Source organism: Simochromis diagramma, unplaced genomic scaffold (assembly GCF_900408965.1).
Source record: "Simochromis diagramma unplaced genomic scaffold, fSimDia1.1 OVJJ01000603.1, whole genome shotgun sequence".
NCBI lineage: Eukaryota > Metazoa > Chordata > Actinopteri > Cichliformes > Cichlidae > Simochromis > Simochromis diagramma.
The window spans coordinates 10,017,576-10,033,752 of NW_024387414.1; the positions used below are offsets into that span (position 1 = coordinate 10,017,576).

The 16,177-nt window shown below is 38.5% G+C and overlaps 1 protein-coding gene across 1 annotated transcript in view; it reads right to left on the reverse strand.

The window, feature by feature from the left end:
* hcn4 (hyperpolarization activated cyclic nucleotide-gated potassium channel 4) overlaps positions 1–14,353 on the reverse strand; it is a 68,835-nt gene extending 54,482 nt beyond the window's left edge. The window contains exon 1 of the mRNA XM_040011022.1: positions 11,663–14,353. Within this exon, the coding sequence (XP_039866956.1) occupies positions 11,663–12,354 (692 nt within the window). The 5' untranslated portion in view covers positions 12,355–14,353. The remainder of the gene's footprint in view (positions 1–11,662) is intronic.
* Positions 14,354–16,177: the final 1,824 nt, after the last annotated feature.

The window sequence follows — 16,177 nt, forward strand, 5'->3', positions numbered from 1 at the left end:
GGAGGCACAAGGCTAGGATACGAAAATGGAGTATATACAGTATGGGATTGAATATACAGGGAGCAAATGTTCATAATTTTGTATGTGTGCACGTCTGCGCACCTGTTTACATTTTGATTGTAGAAATATCTATCTGCTGGCTACCATGCTGAGAAAATGATGGATCCCATACAATCAGATTGACTGTCGTGTCAGAATCGGAAGGCTTTTGATCCCCAGCTCCTCCAGTGAGAGTGAGTGTGATAGATAAATGGCTCTACAGTTTGTGAATGTGAATGTGGCTTGTGCTGTAAATCACTTTGAGTGGTCAGTAAAGACAAGACAAGTGCTGGAAAAAGAACTAGCTTTAAATGTCAGTCCCTATATCATTCCAATCTGATTACTGCAAAGCTATACACTCTTTCAATACAAACTTCAGGTGTGTAAGACAACATGAAGATTTTTCTTCCATGTGGAAATGTCAGTTTGTATGTTTTCATATACAGTATGAGTTATTTCACTGAAGCTGTTAATCTGTCATTAGCTAAGCAGTTTAAACCCACTAATCCCACAGTATATATATTAAAACTGGTTTGTTGACCCATATAACCATTAAGATTACTTGGCTAAGGTGAGAGATTATCACTGTGTTGGTGAGAAGCGTTGAATGTATGTAAGAAGGAGAGTTTAATCACGGTGTTCATCATCTAATCCTCACCACTTAGCCACCAAACCACCCACTCTAACCTATTTTTCTGACTGTAAAAATTGTCCTTCTGGAGGTCATGAAAAACACTATTATTTAAATGACCATGAGTCTGAACATTCATTACTGCCATGATTTTGTTGAGGGAAAGCTTCTTTCTGTATAGTTAGTCTGAAACAAGACTTGCTATCTAAAAACCTTTTCACAATTTCTACAGACTAGACATTGGAGCACTTATTTTTCTATCCACTTACTTAATGTTTAATTTATAATTTTGTAGGGCACATACCAAAATAAATTGTGTTTGTGCTACAGTGTCGTCTGATAAAGGAAGCATTTGAGGTGTAGTGTGAAGGATTTAATTACAGATTGTAACACACTGAAAGTCTTTCATTCACTTCTCCCTTTTCCAGAAATACAGAAAAATGACTGTCGCTTAAACATGAAAAAAGCCTTTGTGGACCAATATTTGATATGGCAGTTCTGAGTAACTGTAGAAACTTGGGACCTTAGTTATAGAAAACTCTTCAAATAAATTTCTGGAAATAGATCACCCTAAATCCTATGGTCCTTAATGTGTTTTAATCTTGGTAAATGTAAACGTAATGCAGTGTACTATGACAGATTTTTTTTTTCTGGTTTTGAAAATAATGAAAAACAATATATATATTTCTCTCCTGAACAAAAGAAATGCAGGTGTTTCATAGCAGGGGAGCTGTATTTTAGGTGTGATTAAATGTCATAGGACCAACTTAACAGAACAGTTATATATTAAACTTAAACTAACATGATAACTGACAGAGCAACAGCTTCTCTTAGTCCACTGCCAGTTGTGAATTAGTGAACACGGAGTGTGAATGGAAATTAAGCATGAAAAGCTCTTGTGAAACAGAAAAAAATCATAAGCTATGCTTAGCCAAAGGGAAATGCAATCTATGGTAAAGCCTTTCACAAATAACAGGAGAACAACATCAGCAACAAAAAAGGCCCATTTACTGCCCATAAAGGCAAAGTCCACTGGTCTTAAACAAGCCAGTTGGCAAACACAGCAAGATTTAAGTGTTTAGGAGAAAAAAAATCAGGTTAAAAGGGTTAAACCTATTTTTTGTTGTCACCCGCTCCAATGAACTGTCATAACGGTGCTGTCTTTGCTAAGCACAGCCAGTAGGCATACTGCAAGCACATCATTGACACTGGGGCTGTGCAGTTAAAAGAGGCTATATTTAGGTGAGGTACGCAGTTTTATCAGACCTATGCTAAGAAGATTCCATCAGAGGTAGAAGCAAATCTCCCCAAACTTAGGCTAAGAGAAAACAGGGATTTACTAAATGCCTACAAAGGGTAGAGGAGAAGCAAAATCAACTAAAAGGGGTCAGCATTACGCCACTAAAAGAGATCCATAAATAAGATTGCTAGTAGTGTTTCTGGTGGGACATCAAGCTAAGGGTACAGGGGGTGATTTTTTCATTCAGCTCTAAAACTATCTGGGACTGTTACTGAACACACATAAGAAAGATTATGCTTTAGACAATGTCATAACTGCTGCAGTAAACAACTCTTAAAAGAGAAGAACTATAGCCCTTTACGAGTAGACACAGGCAAATGTAACCTCAACTCCCCAAATTCTAATCAATGGAATATAGCCTGCTCTCAGAAATTGATAAACACTTTCAATAGCACTTCACAACACATGGATATCATTTATTAGCTTTATATGAGGAAACGCACCCTGTATTGATCAACATTACCAGCGATCATCAGCTCCCAAACTCTGTGTGGACTTTTTCATTTATAGGTCAAACTCTGTTTAGGTATGTTAAGATATTTCATTTGCTCAGTTTATTATCTTAAAGTATACAATGCATTATTTGGGAGATAATTAAAAGAGGCACTATAATAATGTAGGTTACCTCAGTCAAAAACAGCATATATATCGATCATTCTCTGTAAATAGCTCAAAAGGAATTTAAACACTTCAGTAATGCAATAATTCCTGTTTCGTTTCACTTCTTCTCCGTTCAAATTCCATGACAGAGTACATGCAGGGATTCAAAAGCCCCTAACCTGGCTAAGCATCTTAGGGAAACTTTCTAAATGCTGCAGTGTCAGACATTTAAGAATATGCCCCAGAGCCACTCACTGAGATATGTCCAGCCTAAATTTGCTGTGATGTTTCAATAGCTCTAAAGTATACTCTTGAAAGCTCTGACTAAATCACAGAATCACCAGATCCACTTTGCAAACTGACCAGATGTAATCAGATAGCCCACTGAGAAAAATGCTCAGTCAAGATATTTCATACATCTGCTCTGATTTAGCCAAGTCTGTCTTTTATACTATCTTTCGGTGTCACTGGGATCAGAGTCTTCCCAAGCTCAAAAAGTGCAACCTGTTCTCTGAAAGAAGAAGAACTATACATGGGTGGTCTAAAGTCAACAAAAAAGTAGACCTTCAATGGGAGAAAATGGAGAGAGTGACAGGGATGTAAATGGCAAAGAGAGGACAGAGAGCACTCTATGAGTATGAGCTGTGTCATGAGCATGCATTTATCCTACTAGCATGTGCCACTATCTGCTTTGTAGACTGTCATCCTGCCACTAATTGCGTCTGTGTTTTATCATGATGCCTTGTTATCTCCCATAGGGTCCTTAATGTCATGTCAAAGGAGTCTCCTGACAGCCAGACACAGAGTAAACATTGGCCAGTGTCCCCTTAAATGAATTCAAAACCTCTTTTCACTACAAGAAAGAACCTAACATCAATAAAGAAGTGGGACTTGGAGAGAGATGGAGCAATGGGTTTTCTCTCACCACAGATGAGATGCTACGATAATCGAGTGACTATAATACCTGTAACTGGTCACTGTGTACACCATTACTTCATGACCTTACTGCAGGATTGCACCAGTGCTGGGCCAAAGTTTTCATCACTTTGCAAGCTGCTACTCAAACATGGCGTAAGAAAAACTCGCACAAAAAATCAAAACTAAAAACATTAGTATCTAACTCCATTAGGAGGTCAAAGGGTGAGAGGATAGGAGCATGAAAACCAAAAAAAAAAACAAAAAAACACTGTAGAGATAAGATGTAAAAACAGTGACAGAAAATAAGCAGTTGGACAACCAACAAGATAGATTAACCAGGGAATGGAGCAGTTTTAGGAAACATCCAAGTCTTCAGGACATAATATAGATGCAAATTGATCACCTTATCTTTATTTTTTAAAACTGTTGTTTCTGGAAACATAAAAAGTAGAGGTAAATAAGACCAAAGTCAATAAAGCTTTAAAGCTGTTGGAAACTCCTCAGCATGAAATGAAACTAAATCTCAGAGGCTACATTGTATCTGATTTTCACTGGTTTGCGTGAGTAAGCAAAGGCTTATGTGCAGGATTTATCCTTTTTTTGTTGTTGTTTTTTTGTTTTTTTCTTAGCTCTGTAATTTCTAGATGCCAGACATGGTCAGGACTTAGCTTTATACCTGCTAACTTTGCTGGAGCCTCTGTGCGATTGAAAACTGAGTAACTTGTTATGGCCAAAACTGGTGTGGAGAAAAAGGGGATGTGATATCTTCTGTGAGATGGTGCAGATAAATCACCCTATAGCAGAGCGGAGTGAGCAATCTGTCTCTCACCACTGCCTGTCTCATAATCCAGCCATTTGTCAAAGTCTTTGAGACACCCAGCATGTGGCAGGGCCAGGCCAAGCACATTGATCCAGGTAAGTATTTCCTCTCTACTGTTTCATAAGCACTTTAGCCTTCTATACATTTGTGAAGCTTCAACTATATAGTGGTAACTTGAAGTGAATGAGTTATGTTAGCAATGGGATAATGCCAATCGCAGGTGATCTCGATATTTGATCTTGTAAGACACAAACCCTCATCTTCTGTGACATAAAACGTATTGAATGTCCCTATAATATGTTGTATTATGGTATAACTGTCACCTTTACATGGTCATTCTCCTGATCCACCTAAACCTACTGTTTTATTTTGCATATTCTACTAATTAAGTCTGAAGTTAACAGAATTTATCTGTGTAGTTCATTCTCTAATGACTAGCATCTCTGATTAAATTATTAATCATTATTTTTATTGCGTCCATCCCCCAGAGTACTGCATTGATGACTGTTTCAATTGAATTTCAGAAGGATGGCGAGGGGTGGATCCACCTGGGACGCAGGCAGGGCTTAAAAGGTCAATCTGTATGTACTACAAATAACAGAATCTCTGTGAGGAGAAATGAGAGGGTTGGTGCTTCAACATGAATACACTGTTCATGTTTTAGTTGCCATTATATGTAAAATGATAAATAAAGTCTTTGGGTAATTTCAGGGATAAAATAAAACACCAGGAAGTCATTGAGCTTGGGGTACAAAAGGATGGCTTTCTTTTCCCCTTGAAACCTCATTGCATTGTAAAATTAATGAATCCAAAACACATGGCACTTAAATAGAAAAGCACAGACTAAGAAATGCAGTTGCAAACAGTATTTTACTCAGGTCTGTATAAAAAGTGTCCCTGAATGCTCAATAGGAGACATCAGAGAGAAGTGATAGCCTACAGGAAGTGTTTAAATCCAAGAAGTCTTAATTAGCAATTCCAAACATGCTGACATTTCCCATAAAATACACTGTGCTGTGTCTGCTTGATTGCTAGAAACCAAGTGATTTCTTGTTTTTAGAGTTTTCATTTTTCAAGGCTGTGTCACTGCATTACCTATAATCAAAGTAAAGAATGCCCTGTTGGGTTTCCTTTGAAGATTACACCTACAGAACCTAATGTGTTTTTTTGGTGACTGCTTTTTTGAACAGCACTGATTGCATCATGAGCACAACTGTTTGAATAATAACTGTCAATCTGCCACGTTCAAAACAAAGAATGACAAAAATAATTAAGACTATAGTAAACTGTCACTGTAAATCATCAGAGTTACTATCACTTCCTAAATATTGACTTTCACCCCTTGAACATAATTCATACGTTACATAGAAGGTAGGCATTTGGAAAGCTTGGGTAAAACACTCATTTAAGAACATATTCTCTCTATGGTGAAAAGCAAAAATGTTTTACATTCACCTGACACTTTATTAGGTTTTTATTTGTTACCCCTTGCTAGCACCAGGTTGAACTCTTCTTTGCCTTTAGAACTTCCTCAATTCGTCAAATATTCCTCCGAGATTTTGGTCCATCTTGATATGATAGCATCATCCAGTTGCTCCAGATTTGTTGGCATCCATCATGCCAATCTCCTGTTTGACTACATCCCAAAGGTGCTCTATTGTATTGAGAATTGGTGACTGTGAAGGCATTCTGAGTTAAGTGAACTCACTGTCATATTCAAGATGCTAGGTGGAGACTATTTGAACTTTGTGATCTGATGAATTATCCTGCTGGAAGCAGTGTTCAGATGGATACACCGTGTTCACAAAAGGATGGACATGGTCAAGAACAACAACACTCAGATAGGCTGTGTGGTCAAGTGTTAAAGGGACCCAAAGTGTTCCAAGAAAATATCCCCCACAGTATTACACCACCACCACTTGCTAATACATAGCAAGATGTAGCCTCGCTTTCATGTTATTTATGCCAATTTTTGATTTTACCATCTAAATGTTGCAGCAGAAATCAAGACTCATCAGACCGGGTGCAAATTGGAGCCTTGGCTTCCTGTTTTTAGCAGAGAGGCGTGTCACCCAGTGTGGTCTTCTGCTGGTATAGCCCACTTGCTTCAAGATTCAACGTGTTGTGCATTCAGAGAAGCTCTTATATAGAAGCTCTTATGAATATAGCATATGATTATTTGAGTCACTTTTGCTGTCTTATCAGCTCAAAGCAGTGTGGCCATTTTCCTCTGACATGCCACACACTGGATAATTTCTCTTTTTCAGACCATTCTCTGTAAACCCTAGAGATGGTTATGTAGGAAAATCCCAGTAGATCTGCAGTTTCTGAAGTACTCAGACCAGCCCATCTGGCACAAAGAACCATGCTTTGTTCACAGTCACTTAAATCACCTTCCTTTCCCATTCTGATGCTTAATTTGAACTTCAGCAAAATGCACTTATAGGTCAGTGACAGTACATATGTTTATTAGTTTCCAAACATTTCTATTAACAACCAGTAGAATAGGTGTGCTTAATATGGCGGTCGGGGACTGTATTTACCTCTGGTCAGTAGGACAACAATCACAATTGTCAAGTCAAGAAAAACAACACTGAAATGTTAAAAGAGAAAAGTGTGCCTTGGCTGGCTAGATTTGTGCATCCACCTGGAGAGATTATAAACTGATGTTGCATTGCAAAGGATGGTGGACCAGGAAGGGCCCACGTCAAGCATACCAGCTGGGTCACATGTGGTACTAAGCAAATACTATTTCCAACAGGCTTTCCCATTTTCAAAATGCATGTGATGTCCAGACAATCGATATAATCTCACCTCAACAACAATACCATCACTTTGCCAAGGTTAAACTCTGACTAATACATAAAGCTGAATTAAATGCCATATCAGGTGCAGAAAAAATGCAATGTGAAAAAAAAGGGCCATTCTTCCACAGTTGTGGTCATGTGTCCTGATTAAACACTCCCACACAAGTGTGCCTGGCGAGGTCATGCAGCACCGTTCAATCATTCTGCCACTATGACAGGCAACCTTCCACCCACCGGCCACGCACATCCTCCCTGGGCTCCCTCCATTAAATAAATTGTGCTGTAATAATCTCTTGGCTCCCAATATTGGTGGCTGAGCACAGAAGCCTATTTTGATTACCCCACTTTCAGGCCAAGCCAGAACCATCTGTAATCCCCATGTTTTACCATCACTACATTAAAGAAGGAATTATTTAATGGAGACTGAAAGAGAAATGGTGTCATTATCCTATGCTTTCTGAAGCAGACATTTCCCCCACCTTTCTATGTAGATTACCACTATAAGAAAATAAGAAATGGTTGGTGACATATCATGCTTAAACTTTGCTCTCTGAATGTCAAAAACATATTAAACTGGGCTACAAAAATGCAGGCTTTAGGCAACTGGCACCCAGAGTGTGACTCCCGCTCACCACAAGGAGGAGAGTCATCGTTGTTCCAATCATGTACTGTATGTTGCTCCATCTCATTTTTCAATACATCCAATGATGGAAAGCTGAAGGTCCCATGAGACCCAAACAAATCAATGGCAAAATGTAGTCTCAAATTAACTGTAGTGAACCTGACTGAAATAGAGAATGCTGTTATTCAATCAGATCCCTTACGCTCAACACACAAACATAGTACACACAGAAATGCATGTGAGCACTCAGACTGGTACAGTAAGCATGCTGTATCCTCAACAGAAAGACAGCAGCTGTTAGTGGCTGCTAGTGCTTGATAAGGCTGCTAATTCTTGATAAGACCTGTAAAGCTAAACTGCACAACGTTTAAAAATATCTCTGAATTCATGAAGTGAACAGTGATGAAAATACTTATTCCACTGATATCTTGCAAAGTGTAAAGACAGTTTCTGTAGAGGCAGCACAGCTACCAGCTTTACTCATATTAAGTACACTGAGTTCTTAGTTGCCAGTTTAACTGTACCTATGATGATAATATGAGAAATTTTCTACTGTCATCAGTTTGAGGTATTGGGTGGCAATAAATTCTCACTCAAGCATTGAATCCAAAACCAGTTAACAAATAGCAAATGGTAAGATACAGCAAATGCCTTCAGCAACAACGAGTATAATTTTATCTATTCTATATATTGCCTAAAAGTTGACTCCCTTTACCTTTATTTCTGCATTAATATGCACGGTGGTTACTCTCTCTTATATATTCTTTGCAAAAGAATATCAGAAGCAAAGTTGTAAAACATGTCAGTTCAGATTTATTATTCCTGCTGTCTACAACACAACTGAATGCACATGAGGAATAAAAGGCTGTTGTAAAAGTGGACCTTGCAGAAGAGATTTGCCTTACTGTTCCAAAGGGATTTAACTGATTGACAGAAACTGCAGGACAGCCGACCTGATTCTGAGAATGCGATGGCGGTAAAGTTCCAAAGCTTAATAATAATAATAGAAATAAAGTTTGAATGCATGACATCTTCTTTTCGATTTCTCCAGGGAATTGTAGAAGACTTTCCAACAGATGTGTCCTCTGGGCCCTGAATTGCTAGATAATTAAAAGGCTCTTCTTGATCAGAAGGTTGCATACTAATATTGCACCTCATCAGTTGTGTAGAAGTCTCCACAATGCTGTTCCATTGACAGACTCTTTTCAAAAGGCTCTGTGCAAACAGGTAAGAAAATAATAATCATCTGGTTTCCATCATAAGAAGAAGACAGAAGAGCCATTCTGTGAGAGGGATGTCGTTCTGTCAGTCAAGCACCAAAATATCCTGTTTATAATATTCTATGACTTTTATTGCTCTTTATTTCAAGGACATGCTGTATTGATGGGTGTCAGCTCTATCGCTTGTTCATGATTGAGACAAGAAAAAAACTTGCAGAAGGGATATCTAAAAAAAATCCAGTCTGAACCGGAACATAAAAGGCAATAATCTCAGCACCAATCATATGTATTGTTCAAATAACCTATAAAACTCCCACATATATTTTACAGCCATCACAACATTAATATTTTTCCTTATACAAAAGGTACATTGATAAACCGGTCTTATTTTTTTCCGTCACCCTCTGGGAAACTGACTGCATCTGCTCACTGTGAGTTGCTTGCTCAGAATCGAAGGAGGCTGTTCAGCTTTGGATCTGGAAATTAGGCTGTAGATTGGATTATGATGCCATTTTTAATCTGCCTTTTTCCCTTGCAGGATATTGCTCCTCCCCTGCTTCTTAGTGTTATACAAAACTTGACAAGAGGAGATTTTGCTGAATTCCGCTACAGTGATGACTGTGATTCCTTGTGACACTCTAATTTGAGCTTATACAGCCAAAGCTTTGATGCAGACATGGGAATAAAACTTTTAGTCACAGAGACCCTTCTCCTCTCCAGGCCCATTAAAAGGTCCCAGATATCTCCTTGTGTACTTTAATTACAGTCATCTTGCACTGTCCTTTTTCCTGATTTTGAGGTTGTAGGCATTCATGTGTCTTCTTTCAGCTTCACTTTGTCAAAAATTAAATACTAGCTCTGACTCAGTGGCAACAGACTTTCTGGCCTAATGTGCTATGTTTTCCCATATTGCTTCCAAATTGGTCTGAAATGCTTTTTGAGAAATGTGACTACTGGTTTAAAAAACAAAACAAAAGGTTCTCTTGATATTGACTCCATTAAATAATTTAGCAAAATGAAATGAAAGAAATGAAATGTGTCCTTTGTCTTTTTCATGTTAGTCACAGCAAAATATGCAACACTCCATGCAGAGTTAAATAAAGCATAGCCTTAGCTTTTCCCTGTCCTGATTGCGTGCCACATCTGTGGTTTTAATTGTACAGTTGAGTGATTGCAAAATCATAGTGCTGAGTGCTCGTGGCACAAGCAAATGGTTCTCAGATCACCAAAATGTTTAATTATGATAATATACAGTATCCATCATCATAGCCCAAACAAGTGGGTGGCGACCTCATTATTTTTTTAAATTACTTCTCTCTCAGTGCATCTGTTTATTTTGACAGATCTCAATGACAGAGTCAAACAAGTACTTGTTTTATTTACTTGTAATCTTGTTTTAGGATCTTGCTCAAAGACACTTCAGAACCAGTGGCTGGTGCCAAATCTCTGACCTTTCAGTATCAGGACAGTCTCCCCAAGCACTAAATCACCCTTCACCTGACATTTAACATGGTGAGTAAGAGAGCAGAGGGGTCAGAGAAAACACAACCAGCTGGGAGGAGCATAACAAAAATGGCAAACTGTCTAATACATATCTCACATCATCCTGATGGCATGTCCTAAGTGTGTTTGGATTTACACAAAGTCATCAACAGTGTAGAGTATACCTGCAAACATATATATATATATACATATATATATATATATATATATATATATATATATATATATATATATATATATATATATATATACGTGTGTGTGCGTGCACACATGTGTGCGCACGTGTGTGACTGAACACATTACCAAGCCCACCCAATACTCACATACACACCTGTACGCTACAGTATCATTTAGTATACATGAATGTAGTTTGGTTTAAAAGGCTATTGAAGCCAGTCTTACTTGTTAGTTAACAGCCTCTGTGTAGCCATAAATCAGAGATACTTGGCTAATAAAAAAAATGAAGGGCAATAAAACCACAGAGTAAACTGCAGGCCTAAAAGAGAGTGCTGTCTCCCCCCATTCATGTTTGCTGTCACTGAAGGAGGAATCAAACATGATCATTTCTAAACCACTCTTGAAATATGATTTACATTAACTGTAAATAAAATAAAATAACCCTATTTTTAAATTAAAGTACAAAGAAAAGCGCATTACAATAATTTAGAAATTATTTAAATGAAGACCTAATCATGAATTTTAAGCAAAAATGTCCTCAATGCTGAGATTTTCTCCAACTGCTGAAGAAACCTCCAAAAAGAATGAATATTTCATACTATATAGAATTTATTATATAAGAAGGGTTTAATCCTAATTGGGACTGGGTTGTGTCATGTGATGGGTTTTTCTGTAACAACTAAATGTGTCGGCAGGCCTCTGTAGCAATATCGATACACTAAAACTAATGAATGCGGGAAAAAAATCTGAATTACTCTGTGAAATTGGTTCATTCTAAGAATTCTATTTTTAAAAAGTGAATGTTTTGGACTGGAGATACAGTCTTTAAATGTGAAAGAGTAAGGTGGAAAGGTGGTTAGTAGAAAATTTAGCAAAAAGGAAAAAAAAAATGGGCTTCTGAGCTGAGGAATGCCCCAGTAAATGAGACATACCATGAAAAACATCTGGGCCTAGTCACAGTAACATCATGTTTTTGTGAACCTTTTCCCTTTTGAAATAAGCAAGTGTGATGTGACTAAATTTACCTGAAATCACTGTAGGGGTGAATTATCCAAAATCCGGCGGATTTAACCCGCTCTTGTTCTCGTTCAACCGCCTTCTCACTTCCAAACATCCTCAGGGAGAACTTGTTGACCCCTGGTTGAAGCATTGCTCCTAACTGTCTGTGTATGAACCCAGCCTGATATAATCTCTCGTCGTCCGGCAGAATTTGATCAATGCCATCCAACTTTATAAACCCTGACTGCTGGTCTGGAGAATCATTTTGGGCACCACCGCCAGCGCCACTGCTGGCCTCCTGCGCACCTTGATCCGGCTGCCCGTCACCGATTGCTCCAGGGGGGCTCTCTTCGCTCGGGGTAACATCCCCTTCAGTGATGAGGCGTCTCTCTTCCGCAGAGTCTGAGTCGTGCACATGTCGACTTGTGATGGACGAAAGGCTGCCTCGAAATCTCCGACAATCTCCATTTGAGCTGGTTTTCATAGGTCTCCCTATGTCCGTCTCCATGATCACAGATTCCCCACTTTTGGTCTCGCCGATGCCTTTGCAGCTTCCTCCAGAGGTCGGCGACGGTGACGGTAAAGGCTTCATCCTAATGCTCTTCCTCCGGGTGTCCTTGTCTGCGTCTTCTCCTTCACCCATTATAGATGCTTTCTGTCCAATGTGCTGTGGCAAACTGTAGAGCCTTTTACGCATGGAGGAGTGCAACCTGTCCATTATGACATTGAGACACGCAGGAAATATTAAATAAATCCAGATTGTTAGCCTGTATTGTACTGGTTATTGCCACAAGCCCCGCGCTCCCTATCTGTTTGTGAGAGCGATCAGTCTGGAGCTAATCTGAATCCCTGAAAGCCTGCTACACATGACACGGACCGCCGTGGCTCTGCTGAAACAGATGAGGGATATTCTTTTTCATAATCAGACTACCTGACAGTTTGCATATGTCCTCACACACAGCCTGGGCGGTCCGCTTGGCCACTGCGTCCCCGATGTACATCTTTGTGCCGTTCCGACATTGTGCGCAAAAGTGGAAAAACTGCTTGAAAGTCACCTTAGCGTGGCATGTGAGAGACGTGCCGACGGACGGTGATACAGAGACCAGAGAAAGGTCATGCACGACGAAGGATGCTCTTTTCACAAGACGTCTTGCCAGCTTTCATAAAACAACGCAACACAATCGTGCAAAAATACAGTAAAGCATTCCAGGGACCGCTGACATCACTGTTCCATAGTCAGGGTGCGTTTTGGTGAATTGTGAATATTCATGATGCTGATCTATTGGGTTGCCATAGGAGCGAGAACTGCAAATAAGCTCAGCCCACCTTGTTTAAAGGGGAAAGCTCTCTCCATTCTTAAAATGTTCTCCCGTTCTTTTAAGTTAAGGCTACAGGTAGCCAACATGCCCATTGTTAAAACATGATGTTGTCTTCTGTTGGAAGAGACCAAGGACCCTGCTTGCCATCGCTGTAATCAGTCTGATCTACTGCGTAATTTGCGCACACTAATACAAACGAAGCTAGAATAGACTCGTCTATAATTTGGTAAGAAGCTCTTGTATAAAATTATTGGTATACGGGTGGATTCTCAAATGGAAATAAACAAATCTGTGATCTCCTAATTCAAGATTATTTTTCCAATTCCGTGTATTTATAACACGTAGGATGTCACACCCTTTTGTGCTTATTGTTCCTTTTATTTTCAGGCTAGGATGATAAAGAAAGAAAAATAGGCTAAGGGATTTTGTCTTGTGAACGAAGCCTTATGATTCTTTAATTTCATCAATGCTTTCATCAATGCCTTCATTATGAATGTCCTTTTGTTTTGTGTGTGTTTTCCTTTTTTCTGTCTCATTTCATTCATTTACAGTGCCTGCAGCACAAGTATGACAGTTTCATTGCAAGGACATCTTTCGCTCATGTCTTCGGTACAGCTTTACAAAAGCTACATTGTTACTGTAATAGGTTAAACAAACCCAGGATAGTTGTGTGCAGCATCCTTACAAAAACCTTTTAAAGCTAAAGCAAATTTTATCAGCAATATTTTGTAGATGATTAAAACATTAATTAAACAAGCCTTTTTTCACTATTAACAAATTATCTTATCTTGTGTCACTTCCCCAATGTCTAAACTGAGAAACATCAATGCCAGCAGTTTCTGAAGAAAGGTTATATATTCAAATTTAGACAAAAAACTTTTATCAACTATTCTAGTGGATATTGCAGAACTGCAGACACTGAAAAATAGAAGGCAATTTGCTAATGCAAAATAGCTACATTATAATTTAGGGAATCTCTTTTACTATGCTGGATTTACATAATGTAACTTCCAATTCCCAAAATAAATAAATAAATAAAATAAAATGAATTGAATCCTAGCCACAAATACCTACAGCATTTGGTGAAAGCCCCCCTAATTGACACACTAATACAAAGCAGTGCCTTTCTGCAATTCTATTAACAAGACCATTTACTAGGTCACTATTTTTAAGAACTTTAACTTTCAAAAATCATCCATATTGGAACAATTATGTCCTTTGAATAATAATGGCTGTGAGTTATGTGGGTTGCAAATTAATTACCCAACTTAACTAAAAATGCAAGAAAATGCAAAGATAAATAATACAATTTGTAGCAAACAAAAGAATAAATTATCAATTTGTAAAGTGTGTAAGAAACACTTCCCTCTACACCTATGATGTCAAACTTCCCTCCGACCCAATGGGTGGGTTTGCAAACTGTGAAAATTACAGAGCAGGTACAATTCTGGACTTTTCACTGCTTTTTGTCCTTAAGAATAAATCACATCAAGAAAGACTGAACTGATGATTTCATCTGAGTCATTTCATCTGAAATAGTTTTACAGCTTCCTGACTGACAAAGACGACAAACACAAACCATTAAATAAAAGAAAAGGATTTCCATTAAATGACAGAAAAGTTCTTTTTATTATTATTGATGAACAACGACTTCCTTTTTGATTTTCTGTGAAGTAACATTAGAACAAAGTCCAAGTTTGTTGTCACTTTCTTTACAAATTTTACAGTTTTATTTCTTAAAAGCTGGGCAGTGCAGTGGTTACCACTGTTGTTTCACAGCAAGAAGGTTGTGAGTTTAACTGCACAAGAGCCTTTCTGTGTGGAGTTTGCATGTTCTCCATGTGTTTGTGCTGGTTCTCTTGGGTATCCTGCTTCCTCCAATAGTCCAACTGTATGTAATTTGTTGAGTTAGGTTAATTACTTATTCTAAATTGCCTATAGGTGTAAGTGTGAATGGTTGTCTGTCTCTCTCTCTGTGTCAGATTGGCAACTGTCCCCAACACTCCTCTATGATAGCTGGGACAGGCTCCAGCCTGAAGAGACTGGATGGATGGATTTCTTAAGAGTGCAAGTCCATTAACTCATGCTGATGGATTCATTGATGTAGTACAGCACAATTTTTTGTAATTAGATTTGACTCACTGAAAGAGGTAAAACACATCAGGTGGTTTGTAGGTAGGTGTTTATTTTATAGATATTAGGTAAAGTTCAAGCCGGCCCACTTAAGCTCAAATGGGGCTGTGGCCCAAAACTAAGAGTTTGGCACCCCTTCTTTACACACCGACTCTAGGGCAGAACTTAAAGCTACCACAACCTGTCTGCATTACCTAGAACTCTAAATATTTTTAAATAATGCAATATTTGCAATAACACAAATCTTATTAAGCCTACCTGTGTTTTTCATCTTCTGTCTCACATCATACCTTAGCTTGAGTGTGGTCACTGGTGTATGCAGATATTTGAGTCTGTATATATACTTTTGACCCTGTGTAAATGAGAGAAAATCCAAACTAAAATCTTGTGTACCCAAATCCTGTCTTTTAAGGTAATTAAAGATGCATGCTGTACAATCATTGCTCCCAGGAAAAAGAGCACTTCAAAGGAATCATTAAACACCCATAATTACCATGACATGCATGGCTATGATCAGTGTTTGTAAACTTCTAAACACAACTGTATCTATATATCTAAGAGACACAAACTGGGAGTTACTTTCAAGCTAGGATGGCCATTTTGAAATTCTGCTCTGAGAACAGAAAACAAAATTAAAATAGAAACTGCTACATGCACTGTTGTCTTAATGTGTTGTCCAGTAGGACATATTGCCAGCTCTTATCCCAGTGAACAATGTCACTGAGCCAGCATTCAACAATACTGGAGCACTTGAACTAATGCATTATAGTTAGTATTTAGCTATCATTATAACCACACATTTAACTATTAATAATGGAACATTTCAGCAGTTCAGTCCACCTGCATCTGAAACTGGAGTCACACTCCTACTGTACACCCATACAGTATCAAGTGTTCCAGACTTGCTGGGTCACATGTGGGGACATGAGCCAGCTTCCTGCTGAGGAAGTGATACTGAACCTTGGGTTTGTAACATACACTGTCACATGTTTCAGAACAGCTCCCTGCAAACCCACATTTTCTTACCACTGTATATATTGCACTGTAATACTGACATTACACAAGTATTGGGCAAAGGTTTGGGGCAAA